Here is a 15,574-nt window from a genome sequence, read left to right as displayed (position 1 = left end):
CTGAACTCTTAGAATGTTTCTACAGAATTCTGCATGCAGGGATTCTGTGGGGTTTTTGTCCCATCTCGAGTAATCTGCCAGACAGAGTGGACCCCAAACCTCACGTCCGTACAGAGCAATAGGCAATATAATACTATCAAAGATCTTATACCAGATTGTTACAGGAATGTCAACTTGGGTAATGTAATGATTACCCTGTCTTGTCTCTCTGTTACCCTCTTGTTTTCCATCTTGTCACTTTTTCACTTAGTTTTCACTTTGTTCCCTTATTTAACTCCATAGTCCACCCTGTCTTGTTTCACTGTTGCCCTGTTGTTTTCCTTATCTCTTTTAGTTGTCACTTTAGTCCCGTATTTGATTCCATAACCCTCTGTTAGCGTTCGTGCTCACTGTTCATTGTTTACACCTGCACTTGTTAATTTGCCTTTGGTTTCTGTTAATCACCTTGTTATCCTGTTTGAGTTCTGTTCTTTCATTGGCCACCTATCCTATGTTTGTGTATTTATACCCCGTGTCTTTGTTCTGTCTTTGTCGATCGTTGTTTGGTGTAAACCCGGTATGTGTTCCCTGCCCAAGTTCTCCGTTTGATCCTTCGTGTTTTAGTTAACTGTTTTATGCTTTATTTCCCCATCGTGGGTTGTTTGTTTGTGTTTCTCTTCTGTTTATTCAAATAAAGCCTCAGCTGCGTTTGGATCCGTAACTCCTCGTTACTCCAACATTACAGAATGATCGACCGCACATGGATCCAGCAGCTATCCGAGCCAAATGTCGGCTGCTCAATTTGCAGCAAGAGCACTACCCGCCGAGACCACGCTGCTACTTCCTCCTCCTGGCCAACGCTACTGACTTCCCGGACTCTGCGCTGATGGTCTTCTTCAGGGATAGCTTAAATCCCTCGCTGAGGGAGCAGGTGCCACAGGCAACGCCCGGCAGCACTCTCCACGACTACCTGGAGATGACCCTACTAGCGTGCAGCTCACCGCACCCTGTCACACCAGCCCCACCTGTCAGCGAGCCTGCCCCCACGCCAGTCGCCTTCCATGAGCCAGCGCGCCCACTGCGCCTGCCCGAGGAGGGAAAGAAGACGGGCTTCCGCCTCCGCCCGCGCCAGCCCCGGTCTGCAGTCTGAGCCCCCGCGATGTCACGGTGAGCTGAGCTAGAGCCCCCGCGATGTCACGGTGAGCTGAGCTAGAGCCCCGCGATGTCACGGTGAGCGAGCTAGAGCCCCGCGATGTCACGGTGAGCGAGCTAGAGCCCACGCATGTCACGGTGAGCTGAGCTAGAGCACCACGCATGTCACTGTGAGCTGAGCCCAGATCCTCGCCAACCCACGGTAACCCTGAGCCAGCGCCTGTAGCCTCGACCGCCCCTGAGCCAGCGCCTGTAGCCTCGACCGTCCCTGAGCCAGCCTGTAGCCTCGACCGTCCCTGAGCCAGCCTGTAGCCTCGACCGTCCCTGAGCCAGCGCCTGTAGCCTCGACCGTCCCTGAGCCAGCGCCTGTAGCCTCGACCGTCCCTGAGCCAGCGCCTGTAGCCTCGACCGTCCCTGAGCCAGCCTGTGGCCCGATCGTCCAAGAGCCAGTGCCCAAAGCCACGACCGTCCCTGAGCAGGTGCCAGTAGCCACGACCGTCCAAGAGCCAGTGCCAGAAGCCTTGACCGTCCAAGAGCCAGTGCCAGTAGCCATGACCGCCCAAGAGCCAGTGCCAGTGCCAATGGCCGTGGACCGTCCAAGAGCCAGCGCCTCTCGAGCCTTCCAGGGCTCCTCCTCCCGAGCTTTCCAGAGCTCAGCCATCCGAAGTTTCCCGAGCTTTCCAGAGCTCAGCCATCCGAAGTTTCCCGAGCTTTCCAGAGCTCAGCCATCCGAGTTTCCCGAGCTTTCCAGAGCTCTGCCATCCGAGTTTCCCGAGCTTTCCAGAGCTCAGCCATCCGAGTTTCCTGAGCTCCGCCTCCTGAGCCTTCCAGAGCTCCGCCTCTCGAGCCTCTTGAGTCTTCCAGGACTCCGCCTCTCGAACCTACCAGGGGTCCGCCCCTCAAGCCTCTCGAGCCTCCCAGGGCTCCACCTCCTGAACCTCTCGAGCCTACCAGGGCTCCGCCCCCTAAGCCTCCTACGGCTCCACCCCCAGAGCCTCTCGAGCCTCCTGCAACTCCGCCTACGGGGCCTCCTACGGCTCCGCCTCCAGAGCCTCCAATTGCTCCGCCTCTCGATCCACTCAAGCCTCTGACGGTTCCGCCCCCAGAGCCTCTTGAGCCTCCTACGGCTCCGCCTCTCGAGCCTTCCAGGGCTCCACCCCTCAAGCCTCTCGAGCCTTCCAGGGCTCCGCCTCTCAAGCCTCTCGGGCCTTCCGGAGCTCCGCCTCTCAAGCCTCTCGGGCCTTCCGGAGCTCCGCCTCTCGAGCCTCCCAGGGTTCCGCCTCAAGCCTCTCGAGCCTCCCAGGGCTCCGCCTCTCAAGCCTCTCGAGCCTCCCAGGGCTCCGCCCCTCAAGCCTCTCGAGCCTCCCAGGGCTCCGCCCTCAAGCCTCTCGAGCCTTCCAGGGCTCCGCCCCTCAAGCCTCTCGAGCCTTCCAGGGCTCCGCCTCTCAAGCCCCTCGAGCTTCCCAGGGCTCTACCCTTCAAGCCTCTCGAGCCATCCACGGCTCTGCCTTCCGAGCCTCCTCCAGAGCCTCCCTACGGCTCCGCCTCCAGAGCCTCCAGCTGCTCCGCCTCCTGAGCCTTCCTTGGCTCCGTCTCCTGTGCCTTCCTCAGCTCCGGCCCCCGAGCCTTCCAGACCTCCGCCTCAAGAACTGTCTACGGCGCCACCGCCCTCAGCTCCGCCTCCTGAGCCTCCAGAGCCTCCCTCTGCTCCGCCTCCTGAGCTTTCCTGGGCTACGCCCCCCTGAGCCTCCTACGGCTCCGCCTCCAGAGCCTCCAGAGCCTCCAGAGCCTTCTAGGGCTCCGCCTCTAGAACCTCCTTCGGCTCCGCCTCCTGAGCCTCCCTCAGCTCCGCCTTCTGAGCCTTCTACGCCATCGCCTCCCCGGCTCCACCTCCCGAGCCTCCCTCGGCTCCGCCTCCAGCCTTCCACGGCCGCCTCCCAAGCCTTCTACGGCTCTGCCCACAGGGTACACCATGGCTCTGCCTGCCTCTGCTCCGCCCCCAGGGTCTCCTGCGGCCCTGCCTATGCCTCCTGCGGCGCCGCCACCCAAGTCTTCGACTGCCCCGCCTCAGAGGTCCTCCTTGGCTCCGCCACGCTGCTCCGCCAGCTCCCCAGTGGCCACACCTCCCAGGTCCCCTGAACCGGCCATTGGCCCACGACCACCTCCCAGGCCACCGAAGCTGGCCTCTGTCCTGTGGCCTCCTCCCAGGCCTCCTGACCCGGTCCCTGTCTTGTGGCCTCCTCCCAGGGCTTCTGACCCTGTTCCCGTCCTGTGGCCTCCACCCAGGCTTCCTGCCCCTGTTCCTGTCCTGAGTCCTCTTCCCTGGCCTCCTGACCCAGTCCCTGCCCAGTGGCCTCCTCCCAGGCCCCCGACCCGGTCCCTGTCCTTGCCAAGTGGCCAGCTCCCGGGCCATCTAAACCGGCCTCTGTTCTGCGGCCACCTGACCCTGGTCCCTTGACACACCCCCATAGACTGCTTGCCTTCCCTCTCGGCCTCCATGGTCTATCTATCTACCCTCTCCACCTCCCTGGACTGCCTAATGGCCCCATGGACTTCCTGCCTGCCCAGTGTACCCCCCTGGTCCGCCCATGTGCCCACTTGTCTCTGTCTGTTTGCCCCTGGTGCCCTCATTTGGGTTTTTCTTTGTGGGTCTTTTTCGTCTTTTGTTGTTTTGATCGCCTGGAATCCTATCCTTAAGGGGGCTATGTAATGATTACCCTGTCTTGTCTCTCTGTTACCCTCTTGTTTTCCATCTTGTCACTTTTTCACTTAGTTTTCACTTTGTTCCCTTATTTAACTCCATAGTCCACCCTGTCTTGTTTCACTGTTGCCCTCTTGTTTTCCTTATCTCTTTTAGTTGTCACTTTAGTCCCGTATTTGATTCCATAACCCTCTGTTAGCGTTCGTGCTCACTGTTCATTGTTTACACCTGCACTTGTTAATTTGCCTTTGGTTTCTGTTAATCACCTTGTTATCCTGTTTGAGTTCTGTTCTTTCATTGGCCACCTATCCTATGTTTGTGTATTTATACCCCGTGTCTTTGTTCTGTCTTTGTCGATCGTTGTTTGGTGTAAACCCGGTATGTGTTCCCTGCCCAAGTTCTCCGTTTGATCCTTCGTGTTTTAGTTAACTGTTTTATGCTTTATTTCCCCATCGTGGGTTGTTTGTTTGTGTTTCTCTTCTGTTTATTCAAATAAAGCCTCAGCTGCGTTTGGATCCGTAACTCCTCGTCTGCCTCGTTACTCCAACATTACAGGTAAATTTGCCCTTAATAGCATAGAATGCTCTTCTAGCTTTCTCTTTTAGTGCATTCACTGCCAGACCAAAACCCCCTGAAGCACTAATTTTTAGACCAAGGTAGTCGTAGTGCTGTGTGTGTTCTATTGCAGTGTTCCCCAGAGTGAATGTGTATCTGGTGTCCTGTAATCTGGCTTTTTTCTGGAAAATCACAATTTTAGTTTTTTTCAGATTGACTGTCAGGGCCCAGTTCTGACAGTAGTTCTCCAGCAGGTCCAGGTGCTGCTGTAGCCCTTGTGAAGTAGCTGACAGCAGCACCACATCATCTGCATAGAGAAGAAATTTAACTTCAGAATGATTTAGAGTAAGACCGGGTGTTGCAGATTGTTCCAGTAGCACTGCTAACTCGTTAATGTAAATGTTAAACAGAGTTGGACTCAAACTGCAGCCCTGTCACACTCCTCGCCCTTGAGTGAAAAATTCTGTTCTTTTATTGCCAATTTCATCTCTCTCTCTCTCTCTCTCTCTCTCTCTCTCTCTCTCTCTCTCTCCTTACATTAATACCCACAAATATTAATAAAAGAGTTGAATTTGTTTAAATAAAGACAATTTCACCCAATATTTATGTGTGCCATGTACTGTATGTTTATGCTTGTTAGTTTACATCAATTGCTAAGCAGGATACTAACACCAAAGTTTGAAATAAATTGTAAGTCTTCTATGCATTTTGAATAGAGAAAGCTGCTCAAATATAATATAAATATAATTTGACCCATATACTGACACATTATGACACTGACCATCAGTGTTTATTACATTGTATTGTGATCTTCGCAATGAGGCCGAGGCAGTAATCAAACGCGCTCATCTAAACAGTGCTTACTCTTATACATTGCTCAGTGCTGTTCTTTCAGACAGTTCACGTAAATGAGTCAATAGAACTTTAGTGAGTACGTTCTTCTACGAGCAGCCTCACGCAAACTTAAAGGGACTTTGCCTTTTTTTAAAGTGAAATATTTAGTTAATTGTTGCTGTTTAACACTATATTTTGATTCAGTTACATAAAATATAAAATGTATAGTTTATATTAAGTATGAATGTGAATGTATGTTCAATTTAATGCTTGTTGATTTATTTGTCAATCAGAAGACTGCAGAATTTAATATTATCATCCAATTGCCAGGTAACTTGTAATATAGCTAACTACGTTTTAAAAGAGTAGCTTAACTGTAGTTTAACTATTTAAGTTTTAAATAACTTGTAGCTTGGGAAGCTACAGTTTCAAAGTAGCTTCCCCAACACAGCTGCCCATGTAGAGTATCCAAAACCAGTGATATACTGTATACATTTCCATTTCAGTGAGGATGCTGCTTTATAAGGCAGCTGCCTATATAGGCTGAAGACAGCAATGCAGATCAATTGATTTGGGAACAGTGCCTTTGTCTCTCCAGACTGTTTGTGGTATCTAACAGAGTGAAAACACTCACAAAGCAGTTTTTCTGCATTTAAACAACAAAATATGTTCATTTTCCAGCATACAATTTACAAACGTCAGTATAAAACCTGATTACTTGACTACTCGTTGGAAAACAACTGCCTTAGCGCATTTATTTAATTACACAATTGGTGTAAAAACATAATTAGCCAGTAAATTTGTTCACCATATGTTTTAAAATTCACTTTTACTATAAATTTACTTTTACACTTTTATACATTAATTATTTTATGCATTATGCATTCATTCATTCATTCAGTTGTTGACATGAAAGTCAGGGTGCAACTACTCATGCCAAACACCAATTTTGCATTTGCATATGCACCCACTAATAAAGGATAATAAAACAATAAAAAAAAAAAAATGTTATTATTGTTTAAATTCGTGCTTTTGATAATGTGCAGACGGACATGTATTTTTAAAAATCGTATATTTACGTCATATTCTCAGCCTTGTGTTTTCATTTGTCCGTTATCCTTCTCACTCATTTAATCACCGTCAATCCCTCCATCCTTTTTCTCTCCATACCTCTATTTCTCAGTACATTCTTCCTGTCTCCCATGTATAAATGTTTTTTGATTCCAACCAATACTGAGCGGTTACACCGCAGTGTCCAGCGACAATACATTCACACACACACAACTTCTGCACATTGTAAAAATGCATTTCACCCCCCACTGATTAGGACATGAGAAGCACACTTATACGCGCAGCAAATACAGGCCAGGAATGTTTGCTTAACATGCTCACGTGAATGCAGAGTCCTTTATGAACACATCTGGTGGTTCAAACTGCAGCGCTGTTGGCCAACACTGGTTTCAGAGGTCAATCAGGTGAGTGATTCAGCACTGCCAAAGGCAGATACATGTTCAAGCTCTCCAAATCAGTTTATTTAACACTATTTTTCCCCATGTTTGAAGAGCGTGTCAAATACGCTGGTGCTGTCAGCAATTCAATACACATTAACACACATTTTGAAACAACCACCAATGGGGAAATTGCCTGAAGAACTGAGCACAATTCCTCAAAATTTCAACATGTTCTCAAAAGGGAATTATGCATTCGCGTAGGGGTGGAAAAATGCAATGATAACAGAATATATGAAGTCATGGAAAACATATTTTCCTTAGTCAGGAAAATTTGAAAATTAGTAGATATGCAAGACATTCTAGGAAGAAATACTACAGTACATTAGAGATGTATCATTATTGTCAACAAGTTAACTCGTCGTTGACAACCTACCAGTCCATTAATGAGGTCACCTAGTTTATAACATTTGTTTTAAGTTTTGATATTTTTGTAAAGCAGTTTAATTAATGTGCTGACAGCTTGCTGTGCTTTAGCTGTTAGACAATTTGAATGATAATACCCTTCCTACTTTGGGTCAGGTGAACCGAAAACCGGCCTAATTATACAGGGCATCCTTAAGACCCATTAAGACTAGGGTATCCTTATTTATGCACGCGTTATGTCTCGTTGTGCCGTTCCAGCCTTTCAAAGTATACTCTTATTAACTACAAAGCAGTCTACGACTACTAATGTTTATGAATCTCTGTAGTACTCTCAACCCCAGGCGCTTGTGCAGATGACACACAGGTGCGTTAAAGTATGTAAGGCCAAAGTATACTTTGGTTTTCTGTGTGCCACTAAGTCATGTGAAGCTTTTCTTGACCTGTGAACAGTTTGCGTTTGTGCTTGTCGTCTATGTGTCCACCTGCTGTTGACTGTACATATACCAAAACATATACCAAAGTTGTTGTGGGCATGCATTGAATGCATCCGTATGGGCATGTGGTCATTAGAATATAATTTGAAAGGCTGAGCATTCGACTGTTCACGAGACATAACGGTACATGTAAAAATGAAGAATTCCCTTTTAATCAACTAGTCGTTCAGGCAACCCACTGACTAGTCATATGAAAATAGGTAGTTTTGTACATTCATTTTAATAATACTTTTTATTACTTTATAATAATAATATAATAATAGTAATAATGCTTTTTTTATTTGATAATGCTTGTTATTTAGGTTTTAATGATTATCATTTAGGTTTGCATGTTGGATGCTTTGCAGAATTATTTTTTTTTTTTTACAGTTTTGAGCTTACCTTTCGCTCAGGCCAGTTATATTTGGCAAAAACATCATCATACATTTCAGTGGCTCCGTCTGTCACCAGCATAATCGCCTGACTACACGAACTACCACGGCCTGTCTGATTAATCTACAGAGAGAATGAGAAGGGAGGGATAGAGAGAGAGAGAGAGAGAGAGAGAGAGAGAGAGAGATATGGAGATAAAGGTACATGAGCGATACAGGAACACAAAGTTATTGCCAGAATTTAGTGCACATTCAGAATAGAGAGACACACATTGAAAAACTAAAAATATTACTTAACCTTAGTGATATTCAATAACACATAAACCTAGCATCTAACAATATGATCCGTTTTTATAAGGACAAAAGACTAAAACATGAAAGCAAAAAGGAAATTATCTTTAGAGTGATGTGTGCAGTATATTATCAGCCTGTAAGAGTTCATTTGAAATGTTCAAAACTTTCAAACTTCCAAAAGGACATAAAGACAGCATAAAAGTTATCCATTTGTGCCAGGAGTTTAATCCATATCATCGGAAGCAATATGATCAGTTTTGGATGAGAGACAAAAATGTAACTACTTTTTCACAAAAAATCTTGACATCTGCAGTCTCCTTGGTGTGATCATGATTTGAAGCTCGATGCATCAGCATAGCTCGTGTACAGTGTTCTGCATATGCATCAAGCATGAGGAAGTGTGTGAATGAGCTTCTCTCATGAACGTGTCAAGGAAACTGCAGATTTCTAGATTTATAATGAAAAAGGAGTGATATTTTAGTCTGTTTTTCACCTAAAACCTACTTTATCGCTTTGGAAGACATGGATTAAACCACTCAGTATGTATGGAGAAACTTTAGGCTGCAGTTATGTTCCTTTAAGAGCTTGAAAGTTTTAGGCTCCATTGACTTGAGTTGTATGGACAAACACACATTATATCTCCTTCAAAACAAATATTTTTTTGCGTTTCATAGAAGAAAGAAAATCATATGAGTTTGAGACAGCCTAAGAGTAAGTTAAATGATGAGAGAATTCAAATTTTCAGGTGAACTATTCCTTTAATACTTGTGAAAATAACTGTGTATTTATATTGCATTTGATTATGGTTTGATTACAGTATTTTCAAGGCACCAGCACTGTATTAATATTCCTCAAAAATTCTGGTTAGGGTTTGTCCAAAACCTTGAACCTTAAATAGACTACATTTGAAAGCAGTAGTGGAGTCATTGTAATATTTGCATACTGAATAGGGCACAATAGATGGGTTCCAGAAGTAATAAATCCCATAAATTTTTTCAATAGGGGAATTTATTTTTAACAATAACTTATATACCTTTAAAAACAGAACTGCTGGTATATACTTCTGACGAAGCCATCAGTCTGCGTTATTTCATCTTCATAAAATAAAAGAGCTTAATAGCAAATTTCTGGTGAAGAACTACACTACCCATGATCCTAAATGGAAAGGATCCACCAATCAGAGAATCGCAGCAAACAAAGCATGTCTGTGAATGAAGCAATCAAATCGGTCTCCCTACACTCTCAAACTACTTATATTTATCAAAAACGCAAAAATACCTGCATATATTGCAGTAAATAAATAATTGTTGTGTGTCTCTATACTATAATCAACAACTTTTAATCAATATTTTTCCCCCATGTTTTTTAGTTCAATTACGTCATTTGCAACGCTTCATTGAATTGTAGTTCATGTCTTGTAGCTTTGTATTTTTGTCCAATTCAATGTTTTAATGTTATAAGGCTGGTTTTGGTTCATGTTTTATAATTCATTTATGAAGGATTTCATGAAATCCCTACTGGGAAAAATACTTCCAGATCCAAGAAGGCTGAAAAAGTGGGCGGGCACTCTACGTTCCAAAGGGGATAAATACACCTCCAAAAGGCACTTCGAAGGGGAAATTATTTTGGCTGCCATGTTGAGAGAGGTCCTTCAAAATGGGTGTTTCTGTAGGGTTCAACTGATGGACACTTCGTTGCCAAGCGAACCAGAATAAGACCAAACGTCATAAATCTGTAGGTTACACTGGTTCCATAAACGTCATGATTACTGTTGTAACCTCCGTTCCCCGATGGAAGGAACGAGACGTTGTGTCGATTGTAATGACATAAGGGGTCTGTTCTGAGAGCCTTGCATACCTCTAAACTTGAGAAAAGGACAATGTCTAGTTGGCAGAAAGAATTTGCATGCCCCACCCCCGGACATACGGGTATAAAGGGGAGCTGGCGAGGGAATGTCAGACAGGTTTTCACTGAGGAGCTGAGAATAAGGTTACAGCGCATTACAGTGGTAGGAATAGTGACGTGGCAAGGTGAACACAACGTCTCGTTCCTTCCATTGGGGAACGGAGGTTACAACAGTAACCATGACGTTCCTCTTCTGTCACTCACTCGACCTTGTGTCGATTGTAGTGACAGAAGGGGTTCCACTTCAAAACGTCATGCACTACCCGTGTTACGAGCCAGGTGCAAGCAGGCTGCTGCGTGCTAGAAGCAGCTTGGTCAGCTGCATATAACCTTCCCCAACGCCCCCAATAAAAGGGGTCATATACCGCTCTTAGGTTACCAGCATCCGTACGGGAACAGGCAACATGACTTTTATAAGAGCCAGCCGGCCAGCCATGCCTTTTCTCTCTCTATGTTTCTTGTCATAGAGTTAAAAGTGGCTGGGGCTATCTTAACAATATAGACGTGTCGGGGAAGGCTTCCTTTTCCATTCCTATTCTTTCAGGGGGAAAAGGCCCTGCGGAGACCATAACCTGCCAAGATTGGGGGGAGGTAACTTGTGGCTAATATACACGGGGGTTGTCAAGCCACCCATGGACATGGTGTGGTGGTAGATCCTGCCTGACAAGGGAGGAGTTGCTACAGACACAGCGACTGGGGGCAGAGAGAACTGCCCAAGGGAGATGAGGATCCTACCAGCAGGGGGACCATATCACGGAAAATACATCACAGGGAGTTACTTGAAGCAGGAACTATGCCTGTGGAGCCCAAGCCCAACATGCATGCACTCGACTCGTGGTGGGTCTGGTGGTGAATTCATCAGAGGAATGGGCTAGGGAGGAAGAGCATCCAGGAAGCGAGAGCTTAGTGGCTAACCTGGGAAAGAAGGCGCACTGGATCAACTTGGTGAAGGGCGCAAGGTGCAAGCGGAACACCCGGTCGGCTTTTCCGTATAACCGAGTTCTACCTGCTCGGACCTGACAAAACATGGGACGAGACTGACCAACCCTGAGGTTGTAGAATCTAGCAAAGGTGTTGGGTGTTGCCCAGCCCGCTGTCTGCTAGGGAGGAGTCATGGCCCAGTGCCCACAAGGATGTCACACTTCTCATAGAGTGTGCTTGAACCCGCAAGGGGGGGGGGGGGCGCACGGCCTGGGTGTGATAGGCTAGGGGATAGCATCAACAACCCAATGAGCTAACCTCTGTTAGGAAACGGCATTCCCTTTCCGCTGTCCGTCAAAGCAGACAAAGAGCTGCTCAGAGCATCTAGATCCCAGCGGTCTAGAGCTTGACTGAATCAAGCGGCTCAGTGAGGACCACTGAGAGGGGAACAGGCTTAGCTAGGAAGGGTTCAACCTCTGGGCACCTCTTAAGGAAACTGATAATCAAGTTGTGCTTACCAAGGGACTTGCCGTCCAATGCGTCATGGTGGGCTGTGATAGCAGCAACATACACCTTCAATATGGAGGGGGAGAGCCTCCCCTCCAACCTCTCCTGCAGGAATGAAAGCACTGACCGGACTGTGTATCTCTGCGGGTCTTCAGATATGGAACAGCACCAATTTGCGAACAGACGCCACTTGAGGATGGAATGGAGGTCCTTCCTCAGGGGAATTTGCCAGGGAGATACTGTCTCGAGGAGAGTGAGATCCGAGAGCCAGGTCCGAGTGGGCCAGTAAGGAGCCACTAAGGTGACCCATTCCTCATCCTCCCTGACCTCACACAGCACCAGTGCAAGAAGTCTCACTGGGGGAAAGCGTACTTGCGCTGCCCCCAGGGCCAGCTGTGAGCCAGCACATCTGTACCGAGAGGGGCCTCCATTAGGTAGTACCAGAGCGGGCAGAGGGAGTTGCCTTGGGAGGCAAAGAGATCTATCTGTGCCCTGCCGAAGCGGCCCTAAATCAGCTGGACCAGGGGTGGAGCCTCTACTCTCCGCTGAGCAAGACCTGTCACGACAGCGTGTCCGCTGTCCTGTTGTGGTCGCCCGGGATGTGAGTGGCGAGCAGCGACCTGAGTCATGGCTGACTCCAAAGGAAGAGATGCTGGGCGAGTTGTGATATGTGACGGGAGAGTACGCCGCCTTGGCGATTTATGTACGCTACCGTGGCGGTGCTGTCTGAATGGATCAAGACGTGCTTGCCCCTAATCAGCGGGAGAGACCTCCGCTCTGAGAAAACTCAAAGCACTTACCGCGACCTCCGCATACCCGGCAGGGGGCTGGTTAGAGACGTGGGAGGAGGTCCTATAGGGTCCTCTTCAGAACTCGTCAGTGCTGGCCTGCCGGGGCTGGACAGTCGCGGGTCCGGAGGCGAGATGACTGCGTCCGGGGAGCCGGGACTGTAAGACTGCCGGGGTGCCGTGGAATGGCGCGCGTCAGCTAGATGACCTCAGGAAGTGAGGAAATCGCTCTTTTATTAACAATGTGGGTCGGGCTGTGGCAACGAAGAATAAGGAAAACAAGGGGTTTCCTCCCGGCGGACTGAGTGGTCTTGGTACCAGCTCCGAAGCGAACATCTGACTGCCCGGGTCTTCTGTCTCAGGGGTGCCTAGGAGCTTCATGAGTTCTAGAGGGGGTCCTGAAGACGGGGAGCATACACCGCCTGCGGGGTGCTCGACGCTGGGGCTGAGAGCTGGGCCAGTTTAAAGTGAGCTGCCTGGTTTAGTCGCAGGGGGCGGCGTGGCATGATGTGAGATATAGCTTCCGTCTGCCTATTCACCGCCAAAAACTGCTGGGCGAAGTCGTAGACGGTGTCGCCGAAAAGGCCGAACTGGGAGACAGGGGCGTTGAGAAAGCATACCTTGTCAATGTCGCACATCTCGACCAATTCAGCCACAAATGGCGTTCCTGCACCACGAGGGTGGCCATCGCCCACCCGAGTGCTTGCGCTGTGACCCTCGTAGCTCTGAGAGTGAAGTTGGAAACAGGGCACTGTTCTTGCAGAGAGAGCCATGGCATGCAGGGCGGAGGCGGCCTGTCCAGTGGCGCTGTAGGCTTTTGCAGTCAGTGACGACATTGTCCTACAGGCCTTGGAGGGTATACCGGGCAGTCCCACCAGGTGGCATTGTTCTCAGGACACAAGTGGATAACAACCACCTTGTCCACCTGAGGGACCTCCGTGTATCCATCCAGGGTAGTGAGAGCGGACGAGCGAGGATATCAGTTCCATGCAGTAAAAGGTTCCCTCCACAAACTCGTCGGCTCATCATGCACTTCAGGGAAGAAAGGTACCGGGGGAACCGATCGAGTAGCCGTGGGGGGGCGGAATTTTCCAGTCCACCTTGCACTAACGGTGGCCCAGGAAAGCATTGCGGACATCAGTGCATCAGGCTCAAACTGGGCGAGCAGACCTGAAGGTGGCAGCCCAGACGAGTCATCAGCATCAGACATCATCATCCGGGGGCTCGAAGGAGAATGCCGGCGAGCCGCACTCATCCCGAGCTCGGACGGAAGCAAGCAAGCGTGCCAGGGGTGGGTGGTTAGTGGGGTTTTACCCGGCGAAACCGAGCCCGTTGTCATCCTTGAATCGCCTTCAATGCCAGCCGGGTCGTCCTCAATCCAGTAGGAAGAAGGAACAACGCGGGGTGCGGCTGAAGTGGCTTTCTCTCGTGAGAAAAGAAAGCCGTGACAGCAATGTTGCCATGGCACTGAGAACATAAATCATTCATAAAACATTGCCTGCGTGTGTTCGCAGCCCAGGCCCACGAGGCAGCTATTATGACCGTCAGAAGTGGAGAGAAATTGACCGCATCCAGGAACTACACAGAGGCGGAAGGGCATCTTGAAAAAGATGCATTCTGAAAAGGACGTTCAACGCCTGCAGTGTATTGCTCTTTTATGAGTGGAAACTCAAACTCTTTAAGAGGAAATAAACTCTTTTACGAGGAGAAACACTCTTTCAGGCAATGAAAGCACTGTCGAAGTGCCCAAGGTTGTCGACTGCACAGCATGCAGAGAGGAGAAAGCCGCTGGAATGCGCCGTAGATCCAACAGCAGTGCTCATCGCCAGTAGAAGTGAGTGGAACAGTGGTGAACTCAGCTTTGCTGTTGCACAACCACTTGACTCCGAAGAAAAAACATGTCTGACATTCGCTCGCCCGCTCCACTTTATACCCGTATGTCCCGGGGCGGGGCATGCAAATTCTGTCTGTCAACTTGACATTGGCCTTTTTTCAAGTTCAGAGAAATGCGAGGCTCTCAGAAGAGACCCCTTGTGTCACTACAATCGACCCAACGTCGAGTGAGTGACAGAAGGGGAACAAAAAGTATTTGATTTATAAAGGCTTTTAATTATTATGAAGAATTTTTTTAAACATTTCACCCCCAGGCTTTCTGTTGTGTAATTTTCCTGTAAATTCCCTTCACTTGTTCACTAATAAAGTCGTTGAAATAAAATAAATATACACAGTGGCATTTAAGTTGTTTAATAATTTAACATTACTGTACATTTGTATAGCGGTTCATTTTTTGGTTTATAATTTTTATATAAATAAAACAAATATTTAAACATAATGCTTACATTTCTTCATAAAGTCTAAAAGTTTTGAAGCATTTATTTTCGGTTTGCATTCTAAAAATAGTTAATAGTGAGGCAAAGTAATGTATAAATACTTCTGAATAGGTGCAGATGATGGTCATTAGCATCAACATTTGTGCTAGCAGCAGCTCCTTTGGCTTGGATAAATGATATTGTAGTGTGTTCAACCCTATGAAGCTCTCACTCAGAAGGGCAAATCCTCCGAAGGGATTAGGGTATAGGGATGAGCCCTTCGGAATGGAACGCACCCTGTGTTTTGTCCTCTTAGTGATTGGTTATTTCTTTCTAACATCTATTTATCCATCTATTTTGTATATTACTCTTTTAAATGGGCTACATTTATATACATCTGTTTTATATCTGTCTCCCTTTTCCCCTTTCTCCCACTATTTGGTTTTCCTTTACAGTCATTTTGCAAAAATACTAACTGACATTATTCTATTGATGCCTTACAAGCAAATTTCTTTCATGAAATGCAAATCTGGTTTTATGCCTTCTGATTATGTTGTTTATGCACAATATGTTCTACATGTGCTAGCAGTAAGTTGCTCAATCACATATTTGATTAGCAATGAAATCTTTTTGACATGCATAGCATACAAAATCACTTTAACGGTTATTATTGTGTATAAAATTAGGGGCTAATTAAAATAGGATGAAAATATTTCTTCGAAGACGCTGTTTCACTCTCAGACCAACCTGCATTACAATTATAATCAGGCTTGAGTATTTTCCATTACTATCTGTTACACCAAGCAATCTTTACTGTGATACAGTGCATGACATCATTCTAAAACTTTTAAGACTGCTGCATCTGATTTGTTTTTCACTTTCAACCAAGC

The 15,574-nt window shown here is 47.3% G+C and overlaps 1 protein-coding gene across 1 annotated transcript in view; it reads right to left on the bottom strand.

Moving 5' to 3' along the window:
• The window catches only part of LOC127632459 (voltage-dependent calcium channel subunit alpha-2/delta-3-like), a 92,310-nt gene that overhangs the window by 58,029 nt on the left and 18,707 nt on the right, over positions 1-15,574 (bottom strand). Inside the window, exon 11 of the mRNA XM_052111037.1 lies at positions 7,971-8,084. Within this exon, the coding sequence (XP_051966997.1) occupies positions 7,971-8,084 (114 nt within the window). The remainder of the gene's footprint in view (positions 1-7,970; positions 8,085-15,574) is intronic.

The sequence above is a fragment of the Xyrauchen texanus genome, chromosome 39, assembly GCF_025860055.1.
Source record: "Xyrauchen texanus isolate HMW12.3.18 chromosome 39, RBS_HiC_50CHRs, whole genome shotgun sequence".
NCBI lineage: Eukaryota > Metazoa > Chordata > Actinopteri > Cypriniformes > Catostomidae > Xyrauchen > Xyrauchen texanus.
This window is presented reverse-complemented; position numbering and strand designations above follow the sequence as displayed.